General features: G+C 34.3%; 1 protein-coding gene and 1 long non-coding RNA gene across 2 annotated transcripts; both read left to right on the forward strand.

Moving 5' to 3' along the window:
* Positions 1-559: 559 nt before the first annotated feature.
* On the forward strand, positions 560-6,670 carry LOC107785850 (replication protein A 32 kDa subunit A-like). Its single transcript, XM_016607237.2, has 10 exons — positions 560-731; positions 826-936; positions 1,511-1,608; positions 2,128-2,169; positions 2,255-2,332; positions 3,802-3,880; positions 3,988-4,071; positions 4,180-4,259; positions 6,090-6,158; positions 6,278-6,670. Exons 1-10 carry the CDS (start codon positions 636-638, stop codon positions 6,357-6,359), a joined length of 819 nt encoding a protein of 272 aa, XP_016462723.2. The 5' UTR covers positions 560-635; the 3' UTR covers positions 6,360-6,670.
* A 9,839-nt stretch (positions 6,671-16,509) lies between these two features.
* Positions 16,510-18,685, forward strand: LOC142172902 (uncharacterized). Its single transcript, XR_012702057.1, has 3 exons — positions 16,510-16,664; positions 17,595-17,653; positions 18,325-18,685. It is a non-coding gene; the product is annotated as an uncharacterized LOC142172902 (long non-coding RNA).
* The last annotated feature ends 12 nt before the right edge of the window (positions 18,686-18,697 follow it).

The raw sequence follows: 18,697 nt of genomic DNA on the forward strand, positions 1-18,697 counted from the left end.
AAATATCAGACAACTAAATATGATTTCTAACTAATTTTAAGTAACATAAAGTTACTAAATTTTATTTTTTTCGTGAAGTTTTTTTTTTTAAATTGTTAAACTTCAAAAAAAAGAATCTGATTCTAATTAATTATAATATAAAGCTCGATCAACCACAAAAATAATGCAAAATCTAAAGTGCTTGATGAAAGCTCGATCAACTACAGAAATATTGATAAATAAATACATAAATAATACTCACACTACATCTGTAAATTAAATCTGAAGTGTTTTTGATGATCAACAACAAGTTTTGGATTTTTGAATAAAGCTACTGCATTGAAAAACTAGAAATTATGGTAGCAAATCACACGATCTATATTGGACGCAACTTTTATAATGTTCCTTAGTTTTTTTTTTGTTTGAATATTATTAATTTACTACTAAGTGGGTACCGTTTAAATAATTTATAAAAAGAGAATACATGTTATGCAAACCCCTTCGGTTTATTAGCGGGAAAAGTTGCAAAAAATGGCGGGAAAATTCTTCAACATTTTTATAGGGTTACAATATAGAATAAATTCCTCTGTCAACAAAACACCCAACTTAATCTATTTCCCTTTTTGAGAGAGTAAAGTAAAGAAAGAATCGAAAAAATGTTCGGAGGCAGTCAATTGGACTCATTTTCTGGCGGAGGTTTTATGCCTTCTCAATCAACTCAAGGCTCCGATCCTTCACGCACTTCCGCTAAGGTAATGAATCTCTACTGCCAAACCCAATAAACCTTTTCCTTTTCTGATGTATTTTTCTCGCACATGACAAGATTCTTTTTATTTTTTTGGACAGAGTCGTGATAACCCACCTCTGCTTCCGCTAACAGTGAAACAGATAAGCCAAGCAATACAATCAAGTGATGAGAAATCTAACTTTGTTATTGATGGTGTCGATGTCAATAATGTAAGTGTTGTTTTATTTTTTTTTTCTTTTTGAAGTCAAGAATTTGTTCATTTTTTTGGGTACTCGGTCCGTTCTAAAAGAGCACAAGGGTTAAAACATTTAAATTTTGGTCTTAATTGGGGTATCCATGTCGCAACTTATTTTCTAGAAAAAATGGGAATTCACATAACTGGAAACGAAATGAAAAGTATTTTCAAATCACAATTGTTTGTGATTACAAGGATTCAAGAAAAAGCCACTTTGACTGTTCATATTAATAGTGTCATATGAATTGGGAGGAGGTAATATTTTGGATTACTTGATTCTTCTGTTTAGAATTTTTGAGGGTCAATATTGTTATTCAGTAAATCCAGGTATACCTGTGGAAATTTCCACTTAATTTTTGGTTTGTAGTTTTTGTGGGTTAAAATTGAGTCAATTCAAAGGGCAATTGTTGGGTTAAGCTACTCTTTCGGTGGTGCTGTGTGCTAAGGTGCCATTTCCAGTGTTGTGTAAATATTGCATATTTATTCCTTCCACTAGAAAAGATATTTTGGGGGTTGTCTGTGAAATTTTACCCAACTTTTTGGTTTAGGTGAGATTGGTCGGATTGGCATTTAAAAAATCCGAGAGAGTGACAGATGTGACTTTTACAATTGATGATGGCACTGGTCGCATTGAATGCACTAGATGGTAAATTTTCTTGCTTTTCTTTTTCTTGACATTACATTTTCTCACTTATATAAAGACATAAAAATACATATATGATCTACATGCTGTTAGGGGGCAAACAATGGTCATCCTAAGGGGATCCATTGCTGCAAGAGCACTTAAATTAAAACTTACTTCTTGTAAGTAACTTTCACATTTTGGCTGTGTTTCTTGAACAATTGAAGTATTTAAGATGGTGATACAGGATCTTTACTGTGTTATTAGTCATTTTCCTATCGATTGGTTTGGGTGCTTTTATTCCTAATACTGCTTTCAGTACATAAAAATGGAGGTGCCTTCTTAAAAGAAGTTCTTCCTGTGCATAAAATGAAGGTGAACTTGCATTTTCTCTTTTGGTAACTAATGTGAACTTGTATTTTCTGTAATTGAAATGCAACAAGTTTGACCAAACTTAAAAAAATTAGGGAGCTCAATGCAGTATTTGAAGCTTGATGTTGTCTACCTTGATGGCTCTAGGTTTAATCTCTTACCCTTTTTCAGGGTGAATGATGCTGTGGATACCAAGGAAGTAGAGGAAGTATCGTAAGTCACGTCTCTATCAACCATTTGGGAGCCAATGATGTGTTTTTTCTTTTTTACCTTTGTAAATCTACATTTCTTTAAGCAGGGATGGGATGTATGTGCGGGTCCACGGACACTTGAAAGGTTTTCAGGGTAAAACACAGCTAGTGATTTTTGCTATCAGGTTTGTGAAGTCTATGCTTCTATTCTTGTTCTATTTTAAAAAATGCTCTAAACTTGTACGATCTTAACTATTCTATGGCCAAATTTTCCTTACTTGTTATTGCAATTATGTTGCAGTTCGTCATTAATATCTCTAACAGATAATACCTTTTTCTTCTCAAGAGTTAAACAATATCATGACCTCATAATGTCTTCAACGATTGGAACTACTTTTTTGATAGAATATTCACACCCTTGATTTTTCTCCAATTAGTGGGGGAAAACTAATCCATAATCCTCTTCTACTTGTTAGTTTTGATCCAAGGATGATCTCTTTGTTCATTTATTTGTGTTCTCTCTGAGGGGGGAACAACCTTTCCCTTTAGCACTACCTGATTTCAACTTACATAGCCAAATTTGCAGTCCTTCAAGTGTGAGGTGTTCACTGAGAACCATAGAGATTTACAGTGTATGTCTTATGGTGTTTCGTCAATTGAACTTTATGATCTTTATCAAACTTTGGTATGATTAGTCATTTCAAGTATGTAATATCTGCTTTTCCAGGTATTTTCTTAAACATTTTAAGACTGATCCATAATTTATCAATCATGCCTCCTCTTGTTGTACACTGTATTAAAGTTCGCGCTCCCAACTTTTTGTTTTTGCCTAGAGAAAGGTAGAATATTAGAAGACAAACAATTTAGTATTGGACGCTGGGGACATGCTATGGAGTTGAATCAGGACAGCTTAGTGTTTATTTGTTATAGAAACTATTTTCTTGGACTTGCGTACTCTTTGTTTGTGAATTAATGTCCTTTGAGTGTCTTTTCAGATGGTGTGAGGTTTTCGACATTGATTTCCAAATCTGTTTATTGGTATAACTTCCAATTCCTATGTATAGCTTTCTTTGTGTTTCTCTTTCTTGATCATTTTTAGGATGTCTATAGTGATATTGAGTGCCGAAATTATCTTCGGGTGGTTTGTGGTTGAACTTTGCTTGTTCCACAGATCATCCTTGACTAATCTTTAGTTTGGCTTATTACTTGTAATTTAGAGATTTTATATTGTTTGTCCCTTATGGACCTTAGTTTTAATTAAATTGAACTCTAGAATCAGTTGTTGATGAAGGGTGAGACTCCATTCTCCCCGGTTGTTTTCCAGTTTTCACGTGGCATCCCTGAGTTTTCAAGATATGCATAGCACCTCTTAACCTTTCGAAAGCAAGCATTTTATCTCCAAGTAACTTAGTTTATGCTGCATGTGCAACTAATGTAAAATGAAGTTGGTTTCTTTAGCTTTTATTTTCCTCCAAAATATGATATGTGAAAATTTGCCCAAATTCTCTTCCTTTCAAGTTGTAACAAAAGGTTTATCCTAACTCTTTGTCCCCCTTGCCAGAAAGATTGCTAAAAACTTTACATCATTGTATATAGCGATTCTTTTATAAGCTTATCAATAAACACACTATTTTGGTCGTTGATGATATTTCAGACCGATTACTGATTACAATGAAGTTGCTACACACTACCTTGAATGTATCTATGTCCATCACTGCAATAGGAAGCCACAGGTAAAAATTGGCTTCTAAAAGCAAATGAGAGTTTGATATAAATCATCCTTTTCTGTTCCTTCTACAGCCCTACTTGTAGAATAACTTTACTCTTTTCTCCAATACAGAGCGGTCTCTCTGTCTCCGCTCCCGGTCAAACTGATGTGCTTGCAGCAGTTAGTGCCCCTTTAAGTGGATTCAGTTCCAGTCAGGTTAGTATTGGACTATGCAGTGAATGATGATTCCAGATCGCTATTCTATTATGCATCATGCACAAATGATTTTGTGTGATTATCTGCTTCACCCATTATTTCTTTCAGTTGTCTGGACATTTGAGCATCGATGGGCTCAAGGGCATAGAGAAGGCAGTGATCGATTATTTGGAACAGCCGTCATCACTGTAAGTTGTTTAATATGCTGTTAATCATATCAGTGATTCATGATGCTCATAGCTTCTCTTTGGTTGATATACTATTTCAGAAGAGAAAATTTTATTGAGTATGAATCGTATGCTTTCCGAATGACATAGTCTAGTTTTCAAGAGTTAAACTAACTTTTTTGGTTTGAGTTTCCTCTCCATCTCAAAGTGAACGACGCCCTGTTCATCCAAAAATTAAGATTCTCTTAAAACTCTAATTTGATGAAAGATTTATTCAGCATTTGAAATCCAGGAAGCTTCTTCTTGATCTTACTTGTTTATATTTTGTTATTTTTCTCATTTTGTTCTTCAAAAGCATACGAGAGAATTATCAGAAATAAGTTTGATCAAGTTTGACCTTTTAAAAAGACAAGGAACTTCGAATTGAAGAGAAGGGGGTAACATTATCCTTCGTCACACTCGTTTCTGAGGGTTAAATGGCACCTAGTTGGCTTTTCAAACATTCCAGGCAAATTTGGCAGCTGCAAGAATATAGGTTTACTTGATTTGAGTAACTTCTCTACTGTGATTAACTTGTGAAGCTAGAAAAGATACTGTCATTCATACACACATACATGCATATGTATACAAAGATGCATATACACAGTACAGCCCAAATCTAAATCCTCTTGAGCAGACACTGAACACAACATGATTTATCTATGTTCATATTTTGCAATGACGACGATGCTCTGAGAGTATTTTGGTAAACTTTATGGGATAATTATATTTTGTTCAGAGCAATTGATTTTGAAAAAGATAGTTCTGAAAGAAAGGAAAAGTAGAAAAGAGGTCAGCAGCTTTGAAACTACTGCCTCAAAGTGCTGAAGGCATTTGATTTGACATTACTTGCCATTTTAAGCCAAATATTTACTGAAAATAGTGAATCCTATTTGGTTGTGCTTGTGGGAGGTAGCAAGTATCCCATGGAATTAGTCAATGTGCGCTCAAGCCAGAGACGAATTTAGGATTTTTAGAACATGGGTGCACCGCTAAGAAAGAAGAAAAAAGAATATTTAGTGGGAACTGATACCTCTTCCTTTGGGTAGAAAACTCAATATTTAACCAAATGCACCATTCAACCATTTTGGAGCATGGGGGCCAACAAATAAGATCAATTCTAGGAAATATGTACATAAAATACTTGTTTTGGAGGAAAGACCATGGGTTCACGTGCATCATAATTTGGCCAAAATCTGCCGCTGGCTGGCTTGCTCAAGTTGGACCAGGCACCACGGTTATAAATTTGATTGTGCATATAACATTTTCCGAAACTATTATCTGGAAAATGTTCTTTGATGAGAACCATTTGTGGAGGTTATTTTCAGTGCTTGATTGGTCATGCATATTTGTAGCAATTAAAATTTAAGGACGATTCGAATGTTGTTTTCATATGGATATCAAAAATAAAAACACTGTTCTCTATTTGTAGGAGTAAGTGATATTGTATAGTGGAGGGAATCACAATAATTATGCCCTCAAGGAAGAAATGCATTGAAATATGGTGAATCTTCCATCAAACTAATAAAAAGATCAAGATTCCATGCTTCATTTGAAATCAAGATAGATATCATTTCCTAGAGTTGAATTGCTCGATGGTAGTTAAAACATAATCGGCTCGTACCAATTTTGCTTTTTGTGGAACATGTAGTTGGCGTCTGAGTAATTCTGCAACATGTAGCACTCAACTGCTTTTAATACCAAGCTGTAATATTGTAGAAGGGGTCTTTTGAAGAACATCATTCATCTTCGTTTGAGTTGATCATGTTTCCTAGCTCTAGATGCAAAATCTTATCATCTATCCATGTTCAGTTCACAGGAGAAAGGGATACACTGGAATGAAATTGCTCAACAACTTAAAGTTCCTCTGGAGAAAATCAAGTATATCTCTTTATCTATCAAACAAAAAGATAAAGGACAATTTTGTTCCTCATTTTCATTTGCATGCAGATTGTAACAAGTCCCTTCTTTATAACCTAATCTTTTTTGAATCTTGATAGGGAAGCAATAGCATCTCTTGAATCGGAAGGGCTGGCTTACTCTACCATCGATGAATGTCACTACAAGTCAACAAGTGCTTAAAGCTTTGCTTAAATGCTCAGGGAATCAGGGGAAAGATCATGCATTATAGTTAAGCTTGCCCTCGTCAAATATATCTAGTTTTAGTAACTGATTTCTGTCAGTGTAGATTCATGTTGGAGTCGACTTTGAACGAACTAAAGCCTGTGAGAAGGTTTTTGTGTTTTTTGCTATTTTTTTGGGTTGTATTTGTTAGGGTTCGTTGATCTGTTGCCACTCCTGTTTTGATGTAAAGAATTACCCATGGATAGGGGTAAACAGGTCTTTCGTCTTTCAAAATCTCCACAATGGCAATGGTGCTTTCGGCAGACCTAGTAGTGGAGCAACCCAGTTGGAGCCCCTTTGGGAGCTCAATGTTTTTTTCCTTCATTCATTAGTCAAACGATAACCGTGTCTTTTATTGAGAGCATTGGTCAATTATTAGATCCCTCTATTACAAAGCCACACTGGATAACCCAACAGGCACAAAATTTTTATGTAAGAATTACAAGAAAATACATATGACTTCACGCCATAACAAAAAATGATCCATATTTTTAAGTTTTATCGGACCTAGTCCACATTATACATATTTTAAAAGCACTAGCAAATTCAAAATTTGTGTCCTTGTAACTATTGTTTCTAAAAGTTATGGAGTTAAATGTGTTTTCACAACCATTGCTTTCACTCTCTTTTCTTCTCACATCTTATACATATGCTTCAAGGGGCCGTGTATTTTTTGCTTCTCCTCTTATGTCACCTGCTTGCAATGTAAGAAAATTGAAGAGTAGAAGTCCAACATTGAAGACCATTCAAAGCTTTGCTTTCGAAAATGTTTTTTTTTGAATTTGTTGGTTGTTTGGATTGGGTGTTGCTCTAATTGATTGAAAATATCAAAAGAAGTTTAAAATTTAAGTTTGAAGTGATTTGGAGTAGATTTGAGTTAAATTTTAGAAAAGACGCAAGGAAGAAGACGACGCCAATTTTTTGTATAATTATGTATAATTTTGTATAATAGTGTATATTAGTGTAGAAATACACCTTATACACTATTATACACTTTTATACACATTTATACAAGCGTCTGTAGACAAATTTTTTCTACGATTTTCAGTTACAATTCTTATTCAAATCAGTCCAAATCTCCATTAAATGATTTCAAATTTTATATACAACCTCCTTATACTATGTCTAACAAGTCTAAATAGCACCCACTCCAAATTTCTCACAAAATCAAATTCGGAATTTAAACCCACATATTTAAGCTTGTTGAAAATCTAATTTTCACCACCCAAATGAATTTGGTTTGTTGTACTAATATTTGAGCCACAGTTACTGATTCAAAAATTAATTTAAAAGCTTGAGGAATCTTTTTTTAAAATTAAATAGTAATTTTAGAATTTATTGGAATTGGATATTGAATCTTAACCTATTATTTTTGGGCTAGTTGGTTGTAAATTGAAATATAGACTAAAAGCGAAAAGTAGGGAGCCCAATAGTTCTAATGTGAAATTTTTCCAATTTTTAACCACTTTGCACCAAGAACAATAAATGCAACTCGACGTACCTTTGATCTATGTTTTCATCAATTGTTAATGGTTATGTGCCAAATGTATTTTAATTTTGCGAGGGTTTAAGTTTCTTTTTTTTTGGCTTAAGTTTAAATTTTTGGTTTGGTGCTAACACTATTGGTAATGTTGATTCTGCTAGAATGAGATAGTGTAGAGAACACTCTTATTTGGGCTAAGATGAGTTGGGTTAAAATGAGCTAAAATTCAGGTCATAGCTCAACCTGCCCAATTCTTTTCAAGCTTCACTTAATATGTGTTGTCTTCTTATGAATTGTATAATTAGTAAGGAAAACTTCTTTTTTCTTTTGTTATAGTCATATATAACATATCAAACAAAAAAAATTTATTTATAAGATATTTTGACAAAGTTATTCATGAATCAATTTGGGCTAAAAATTGGCTCAATTTTAAATGAGAAATTTTCGTTCCTATACCATATAAGAAACTATATTACCAAATATGTTCATAGTTTGCATATTACCCACCATGCTAATAGTTTCTACAAAATATAAACAATTCATTAAATAAAGAATCATTGTAGTTGTAGGCTTCCTTATTTAGGCGCACTAATATTGAAGAATTAAATATTCTTCCAGATATTTTACAACGCAAATCATGCATTAATATTATCGGCTGTTTCGATTCAAAATTTAGCGACTCTGTTTTTGCGATACACTGTGTTTCAATATTTTTTCTGATTTCACAAATCAAAAATGACTATATCTTCTACAATTCTTCTGCAACAAACACAATTATGTCCAAAATTTCAATTATGCTACAACTGAATGAGAATTGGGATAACTATGAGAGATTTAGAGAATTTCAGGTCGATGACATTGTAGTCGATGAGGATGCGAGTTATAGTCTATTGATTTCTACAATAGCACAACAATTAATGATCGATACATCCGAAAAATTATAGAAATCAAATACAAAGCAAAGGAAAAGAGAGCAACAATTCCACCATTGACAGCCATTAAAAAGCTTTGAAGCTTTGAATTCGAATTTGGGTTTTCAAAAATTATTATTTGTTTGGATTGGGTGTTGTTGAAAATAATTGGGAATATGGTTTGGAGTTTATATCTCAATTTTAAGGGGTTTTGGTGAAGATTAGGCTTGGTTTTGGCTGAATTTCATATTGAAACTCGAAGAAGAAGAAGAAAAAGAAGACATGACATACATTATATTACAAAAATTGTAGACTGTTGTTTATTTATTTTTCTTTTATTCATTTAACTATTGTATGAAGGTTGAACAATATTGTATAAAAATTGTATGTAAGTGGTATTATATTGTAGTTGTGTATTCATGGAGACGAAAAAGAAAAACAAAAACTTATGATCATATCCGCTATGTATAACTGTTCGCGATTTCAATATGTAATTGAGTATCACCAATGAGAACACAGTTGCAGGTTTGTGCTGATACATTTTCTATCAAATTTTGGTTGTATATCAATGTCCTACACTTTATCTACATTTTATCTACATATATATATATATATATATATATATATATATATATATATATATATATATATATATATATATATATATATATATGTATGTATACATGTATGTATATATGTATGTATGTATGTATGTATATATATATATATGTATGTATATATATATATATGTATGTATACATGTATGTATGTATGTATTTTCACAATATCTACAAAATTTCTACATTTATTCTACAATAAAACTACATATCATTTGAAAAATTAATATGAAATATAGAATTTCAACGTTTCTACAAATTATCTACAAAATTTCTACAAACTGTAACAGAATTTATCTGTATTTTCATGCAGGTTCGTCTGGAACACTAAAGTTACTTGATATGCAAACATCTCCCGTTATAATGGAATATGAAAGTATAATAATAAGAGATAGTACACCAAGTTTTATTGAAGTAGGACAAATATACCAAGACAAGCAAATTTCATACAACTAATTATACATAGTAAAAATAAATTTCACACAACTAATTATATATTATACAACTTATTTTCATACATTATTTCTACTCAGTTATATACAACTACAACATAATACCAGTTAAATACAATTTTTATACAATGTTGTTCAACTTTCATACAATAGTTAAATAAATAAAAGAAAAATAAATAAACAACAGTCTACAATTTTTCTACATTTTTTCTACAATTTCTGCAATATATTCAATCTAAAATTCAGCCAAAATCAAGTCTAATCTTCACCAAAGCCCCTCAAAATTGAGATATAAACTCCAAACCATATTCCCGATTATTTTCAACAACACCCAATCCAAACAAATAATGATTTTTGAAAACCCAAATTCGAATTCAAAGCTTCAAATAATGATCTTCTTCTTCTTAGAGTTTCAATCTGAAATTCAGCCAAAATCAAGTCGAGTCTTCACCAAAACCCCTCAAAATTGAGATATAAACTCTAAACCATATTCCCAATTATTTTCAACAACACCCAATCCAAACAAATAATGATTTTTGAAAACCCAAATTCGAATTCAAAGCTTCAAAGCTTTTTAATGGGTGTCAATGGTGGAATTGCTGCTCTCTTTTCCTTTGCTTTATATTACTAAAATTTGGGATTGAGAGATAGAGAGAGACGTAGAGAGAATTCTCAATTCTTTGCAACAACATCCAATCCAAACAAGCAAATGTCTTTTGAAAACCCAAATTCGAATTCAAAGCTTCAAAACTTTTTAATGGTTGTCAATGGTGGAGGGGTTACAAATTTTCGCTGGTTTTAGAAGAGGAAATCGTGGGTGATTGAAGAGGAAATCGTGGGATGTGGTTTGATACGTGAGTGAGGTGGTGGGATTTGGAGAGAGAAACTTGGGGGAGTGGGAATATACGGTTGAGTAAAATTAGGAGACTAATTAATACCATTAAAATCCTAAAATGGTATATAGATGGTAATTAGGTATATAGAAGGTAATTATATTAAAAGTTAAGCATGAAGGGTAATATAGTTTACTATATGGCATAAGAATATAAAAATTCCATTTTAAATGGGTTGAGATGAATTGAGTCAAGATGGGTCAAGTTTAACAAATTGGCGGGTCAATAACCAACCCAACCTTGAACGAGTTGGGCGGGTCATTTGGGTTTGGGTCAAATTTGACAGCCCTAATACTCCATTGATACAACGGGTTGAGTGACGATAAAAAGAATCCTCGATTAAAGTACATATTTATATACGCAGTTTCAAATGAAATAAGGCGATGGAAGCAAAAGATTGTCAATTTTTATTTGGAATTAATCAACGACCCATGTTAAAAGATGAGCACATGAGCTTTTCATATCCACGTAAACAAACTAATGGTGATAGTTTCCCTGTCGCAATATAACCTAATCTTAATATTATAAATCAAACATGAAACATTTCCAAAATAATGCATATGCACTAGCAATTCAGCCACAAAAGTGTAGTTGAGGGTATATATTAGACCAATTTGATAGTTTATTGACTTTTTGTTTGTCTATGCGGTACCAATATGGTGAATGTTATAGCCGTGATGAACATCCGTTAAAGCAAGAGACAACAAATACGGGATGAAGTTAATGCTGCGAGGCTCTTGTATAACACCCGTTACTATGGGGCTAAGGTTTGATCCGTACGACATGGATATAATGACACCAAGATTGGAAGTGCGGGAACCAACAAGGATAATATAGTCAAAAGTGGCTAAACAATTTAAGACTTTAAGATGTGAAAACAATGGCTAGATATATTTTTTGCATGTCCAAGGAGGCTACAGACTTATACCATATAAGATGGTCCTAAAATAAGTGTATCATGTATTTTGAAAGTTAACTAAGGTATAAGAAGATCTCTAGCACAAAATCAAGTAAGAATTCACACAACATCCCCGTATTTCAAAGGAGCTCGTACCAGCTTCAATTTCAAACAAGCTACCTACCCGTGTATGATGATTTAGGTGGTGGATTACTTATCAAATTAAAGGTCTTAAGTCTCGTTTTCAACATACTAATGGTACAAAAAATTATACGTGTTATACTACGAACCTGCATAGTGCCCAATGAATACGGGACACATAACACCTCCTAGGTAAAGTCGCCAAACTTTATGTTTTATAAGGTAAAACTTTGGGAATTCATTCTTAGTCACTTGCTAAACGTTTTTAGGCATAATCTCTCCATTTTTCCTCTTCTCTCACCCTCCAAGATCAAGATAAGTGTTTCAACTACTACTCTAGCTTAAATAATTATCAAAGACATGAATCTCACCTCAATCCATCTTTGGGTTTTAGAAGCAAGGTCCTCCTCTTAGTAAATTCAAGTGAAGAACTTCTAGAGTACTACCAACAAGGTAAAATATCTTCTTCTAAGCTATGATACTGATTCATATGAGTATTTCTAGTATATTGTATGGCGGTGGACTCACGGGACGGTGATAAAAAACCGTGAGTCCAAGTTTTGCTATTTGTTTGAGATGGTTAGGGGCTATTTTGTATGTTGATGCTATAAGGAAAGTATTGGTTGACCTCACAAGATGTTTAGTATGCTATTGTGAGCTATGAGACATAAAGGGTGTAGTGAAACTCCATTGTAAAAGAACCTTAAAGCTTTACGCTCGTTAAGTGTTTGACGATTTGCCTAAATGGTTGGAACCAATGTTTGATTGTTAACATGAATTTCTATTATCATTATTGTTATAGATTGAAGCTACTAAGAAGTATTTTGATTGTTGTAATACGTTAAGGATTGGAATCGAAGTATGTAATGATCACTATCTTGTTTCCATTTTCTTGCCATGACTCCATATGACATGTTTCCTCACAATAGAAATCCTAAAGAACGAAATGTCGTGAAGCTTCTATTCATATACTTGATATTCCTTATTTGCCTTCATGTGACATTGATTCTATAGTATCAAACCTTCGGACGGTTTCGTAAAATTCCTTGTTTCTTCAAAGTGTTTAGATTTCCTTATATGAAGGGTCTGTAACATACTTGTATCAAGGAATCGTTCACATAGATAACTGCTTTACTAAGTTGTGAACATGTTTCAGAAGCTAAGAAACAAGAACCTTGTTAAGTTATCTTTATGTACATTTATCCATATGATATATGAAGGTCGTGCCTCACATGGGGTTTAATAAGGTCTATTTATCTGCATGATATTTGAAGGTCGTGCCTCGCACGGGGCCTAATAACATTGCTCTCGTTATTTTCAACTTTTTTCCTTCTCTAATGTCTTGCTTCAATTTGTGACAGAACCTTTTGATATGCCCTTTCTTGCCACAGTGGTTGTACGTAATATTATGGTATTTGAACCTTGACTTACTTCTGTTTTTACCTCTATTCCTCGAACCTCTTTTTCTATCTCTCCCCCGGTCTCCTGTAACCAAGATATATGCTTTGTGAGGACAAACCCTGAGATTTTCTCCTTACTTCCTCGTTCAACACACCACTCTTGGCATATTCCATCACCTTACCACCAGGAGCTGAATTTGTTAATGAAACATGAAGAGTTTCCCAAAAATCTGGCAAAGTATTAAGAAGCCAAAGTCCTTATATCTCATCATTAAAATTAACTCCCATTCCAGACAGCTAATCAAGGACGCCCTGAAAATTATTTATGTGATCAAGAATAGGACCGCCCTCCTTGTATTTAAAGGTCATCAATTGCTTTAGTATGAACAACTTGTTGTTTCCAGTTTTTGAAGCATAAAGAGTCTCTAGCTTTTCCCACAATGATCTCGTATGTGTCTCATTAACAATATGCTTGTGAACATTATATTCAACCCATTGTCGTATATATCCATATATTTGCTGATGCTCGAAATCCCAATCTTCATCAGATACAGTCTCGGGTTTATGAGTTGCAAAAACTGGTAGATGCATCTTCTTCACGAACAATAAATCGTTCATCTTGCTTATCCAAACATTATAATTGTTTCTATTTAAACATATTATCTTGCTCATATTTGCCTCCATTCCGTAAAAATCCCAGATAAATAATCAAAGCTCTGATACCATTGTTATGTTGGGGAAGAGGCAAACCCAAAAATAAATAAGATAAAGAACACCAAATTTTAACGTGGAAAACCCTTTTAACCGAAGGTAAAAATTCACGGATCACAAAGATTAAAAAAGCTCCACTATAACAATAAGAGGGTTACAAAATTTCTTCAAATTGACTACACAACTAGTGCCAAATACGGGGCAATAATAGCAACAACAAATTAAGGTAAGAAATAGGAGAAGTCACAAAAACGGAACTGCTCGCATCTCCAAATCTCTACCACAAAGTTTGCTACCTCCAATTTTGTCCGGTGAGGAAATCTGGGAGAGGGTTCAGAACATCACTACAGTTACCGAGGCCCTACATTCTAGATTTTCTGGATATGTTGTTACTCATAATTGCATAAAACAGAGCATATTTTGGGAGTTGCCATATTGGAAGGATAATCTTCTACGACACAATCTTGTGTCACGACCCAAAACTAACCCTGTCGTGATGGCGCCTATGTGGTACTAGGAAAGCCGAAACATTACCAAAACAAATCGATATTTCCATTTCAAAGATAGTTCCAAAACTATTTAATATAAAATCTTCATAAAAGAGTTCAAATCAAAATAAAAGTGCAGAAAGAAAGTCTGACATCGGGGTGTAACTAGTTATGAGCATCTGCTACAACCCTCTGACAATATCAAGACTAACATAGTTTGGAAATAACTGAATACAACTAAGGGAAGATAAAAAGGTAGGAAAGCAGGGCAGCGATCGCCAGGCTAACTCCGATGGATCTGCAACTGAACAATCAACACTCGCTACAAGGTGCAGAGAGTAACGTGAGTACGCCAACTCAGTAAGTAACCAAAGTAAATAAAGGTTGAGCAGTAATGACGAACAATAAAGCATGTAAAGTTCATATCATGAAAGTAAAAATACAACAGACTTTAAAAGCAGAGTTTGAATCAAATCATTTCGTTTAAACTCAATTCCAGTAAAAATCATTTAAAGATATTTTTCAACAATTCTCAAACAGAGGCTCAATGCAATAGTGAGTAAAATGATGGAATCATAAACAGCCCCTCGGGCAAAACATCACTCATATACATCCCCTTGGGCATACCTCACAGTCATTCGTATACGGCCCCTCGGGTATACCTCACTATCACTCATATACAGCCCCTCAAGCAAAAATATCACTCAGTAGGTACTTGCGCTTACTAGGGGTGTGTAGACTAAGCCCAAGTGCTATAACAAGCGACCTCGTGACATAAATCAATCAGGCCCTCGGCTTCACATAATCATGAATCAGTAACAACATGCTGCGGCGTGCAGTCCGGTCCCATAAATATCCTCACAAATCAGGTCCTCGGCCTCACTCAGTCATAAACCTCTCAAGCCACTCGGGATCTCAGTAAAATAGGGTAGGTATTCAGCCCAAAACAACATTTATATGCATCAAAATAGAGTAATAAAGATTGAATTATGGAATCAATAAGTATAACATGACTGAGTATAGATTTTCAATCGAAAACAGTGAGAGGATAGTAAGAAAAAGGCCCCTAAGGGTCCAAATAACTCTGGCACAAGGCCCAAACATGGCATTTAACCCAATTTACAGAAAATCTTTCTAAACACATAAGTATCATATAGTTTCAACTAAATACGCAACTTTATAGTTGCTACGGAACGGACCAAATCACAATCCCCAATGGTGGACGCTCACACGCCCGTCACCTAGCATGTGCGTCACCTCAAAATAGTAATACGATACAAAATCCGCGGTTTCATACCCTCAGGACTAGATTTACAATCGTTACTTACCTTAAACCGGTCAAATCTCTACTCTACGATGATCTTGCCCCTCGACTCGGCCTCCAATCGCTTCGAATCTATTCATAATCAGAACAATACCATCAATATGCACTAATGAAATGAATTCCACAAGAAAAACTATCAAATTAGACACAAATTGTTACAACCCATGTTTTTGTACGTGAAAGTACGTCGTAAGTCCGTTGATGTAAGCTCAGAAATGAGATCCTTTTGGAAAGTATATAAAGTGATTTTACATCCCATATTTTTTTTTTCAAGCCTTTGAGAGTTAATATTCAAGGATAAATGTTTATAAGGGTACATGTTGTTACACCCCGTACTTTAGACGTTACTATCATTATAGGATTATCTAATGTAAACTCAAAAAGGATGAAATCTTTCTACAAGGATAAGAAAGGTTTGCCGAAGTGTTAAGTAAGTTTAGATAAATATGAGACTTGTTAACCATGATTTAAATGAGTTTAAAGCCATGATATGACTATATATATGTTTGTATATGAAGTATAAAGTTTGAGAAAAATCGGATTTAAGTTGCGGAAAAACCGACTAAGGATTTGCCTTGTAATGGAGCTTATTGAGTAATAAATTTCGTGTGTTATATGAGGTCTTTTTGGGACATATTATATACCAAATTGAAGGTCTTGGAATGTAGTTTCCAACGCTCTTAACCATTTGCTCATACGACATCCGGAAAAAAAGATATAAGTATTTGAAAAAGGGCCAATGAGATGGTGCCAAGTAGCACCTTTTGACTTTTCAACCAAAATGGATATTTATCTTCCTATGTCGTCTCTTTCTGCATAATTCCAGAGAGCTCGACCAAATAAGACCCCTAACCTCACCCATAAGCTGTTCACAAGGTTATCCAACAAGATTATCATCCGAGGCACGAAATCACGAAGCAATAACACTAGAACGATCCCCACGACGTAAGTATCGCTATATAACCTCTCTTTTTCTTTGTAGTTTGAGTTTTGGAAGGTATTTTGAGGTTAATAAAAATGCCTAATTTCTGGTTTCAAGCTCTTAAACATCAAGGAAGATTGATTAATTTATTTCATAATAGTTAGAACTCACGGGACGGTGATCGGAAGCCGTGAGTTCGAGTTATTTGATTTGTAATGGACTGTTTTGTGGGCTGTTTCGTGTAGCTTTTGGTCTGTATATTTTGCTGCTATTTAATGGAGTTTTTGGAAGATAAATGGTGTGGAGAAACACCACTTAATGGCGAAATGATGGATTAGTCATTCTTTGTAATATTTTCGGGGTGTTGGACACTATTATAGTCGTCGTTTTTGGTATGAATTGATTGGGGTATGTTGGGCTGTTGTAATCTAAATATAACATGGATTTCGACTTGCATCCACTGTAGGTGGTAATTATATTGTGTTCCTACAGGCGCTTAAGGTTATCTTGGCATTGGTTAAGTTAAGTGGATGAACTGGACCTGAACTAGTGAATAAAGTTGCTAATTAAGAATAATTGGAGTTGTGGATCATTTTCTTTATTATGGATATATGGTATAAGGCTGGAATTATTGATGAATGACTTCATTATCATGTTAATGATACTATTAAGTTAAAGTAAAAAGTCTATAAAAGATGATATGGGGCATACAAATTCCAATTGGAGCTTGTCGCTCGTCGTAAAATAGTTATGACTTGTTGTTTTATGGTGTCTTGTTATTGATAATTATATATTGCTGGATTTCTCTGGTAATTGTTGTTGGTATATGGTATTGGAGGAGGTCCTTGTTTTAAGGGAGATGCTGCCCGAATTTATATAAACGAACTACAAGTTTAAGTTACAGACTTAGCCTTTATTCAACACTGATTTTGAATCTTTTTATGCAATGGTAGATTGAGTTGAGTTGTTTGAAGAGTAGCTTGGGAGGTATTAAGGACTCACCATGGTTAAGGTATGTTAAAAAACTTTCCTCTTTCTTTTGGCATGATCTAAAGTGAAATGAATACGCTATTTCATAACGGATTTACTCCTAGAAACTAAGGTTGCCCATGTTGTTCTTTCCTTATAAAGTTATTTTAAGCAAGTATGTATGATCCTTGAATTCTATAGAAGCTCATATTGATGGTATGATGTCTATAATGTTAATCGAAGGTGCAACGACCTTAAGTCACTCCAAAAGGTTTAGAACGTGATTTCATGAGTCTAACATGCATTATATATATCATCTACTTTACTCTACCGAGCCGCGCTATAGTAGGCCGGGTACAATACCTTATTGTGCAACCACTGATCAGTTGGGTTTACCGAGCTCCACGTGGCCGTGTACGATTCTACCGAGCCTTATGATGGTCGGGTACGTTTTTACCGAGTCTTCTTTTAGGCCGAGTACGATATGATGATGATAATGCCCACAGAGGCGTATGTTTTTAAAAGTTTATGTATATATATGTATTATGCATTTCATGTCAGTATCCCACAGAGGCACTCAGATGTTACAGGTTGTATCTCCTCTATCTCTCTTTACATTAATGTTCTTGTTTATGCTTTCCTGCCTTACATACTCGGTACTTTATTTGTACTGACGTCCCTTTTGCCTGTGGACGCTGTGTTTCATGCCCGTAGGTCTCGATTGATAGGTTGACAATCTTCCTAGTAAGCTATCAGCTCAGCGGAGGTGTTGGTGCACTCCACTTGCTCCAGAGTTGTCTATTTGGTCAGTATGCTTTGGATATGTATTGATTGGTATGACGGGCCCTGTCCCGACCTTTATGATTTTATGTACTCTTAGAGGCTTGTAGACAGATGTCAGGTTTATGGATACTTGTATGGCCTTGTTGGCCTATGTGTTGAGTTTACAAATGGTCATGTCGGCCTTATAGGCCCGTATGTCACATGTGTAAGTTTTTGTATCATGTTGGGTCGTCATATGTTGAGTATTCCCTTACGTTTTATTCTTGTTATCTCATGACGGGTTTCTGGCTCATTTACTCAAGAT

This window comes from Nicotiana tabacum, chromosome 18, assembly GCF_000715075.1.
Source record: "Nicotiana tabacum cultivar K326 chromosome 18, ASM71507v2, whole genome shotgun sequence".
Taxonomy (NCBI): Eukaryota; Viridiplantae; Streptophyta; class Magnoliopsida; order Solanales; family Solanaceae; genus Nicotiana; species Nicotiana tabacum.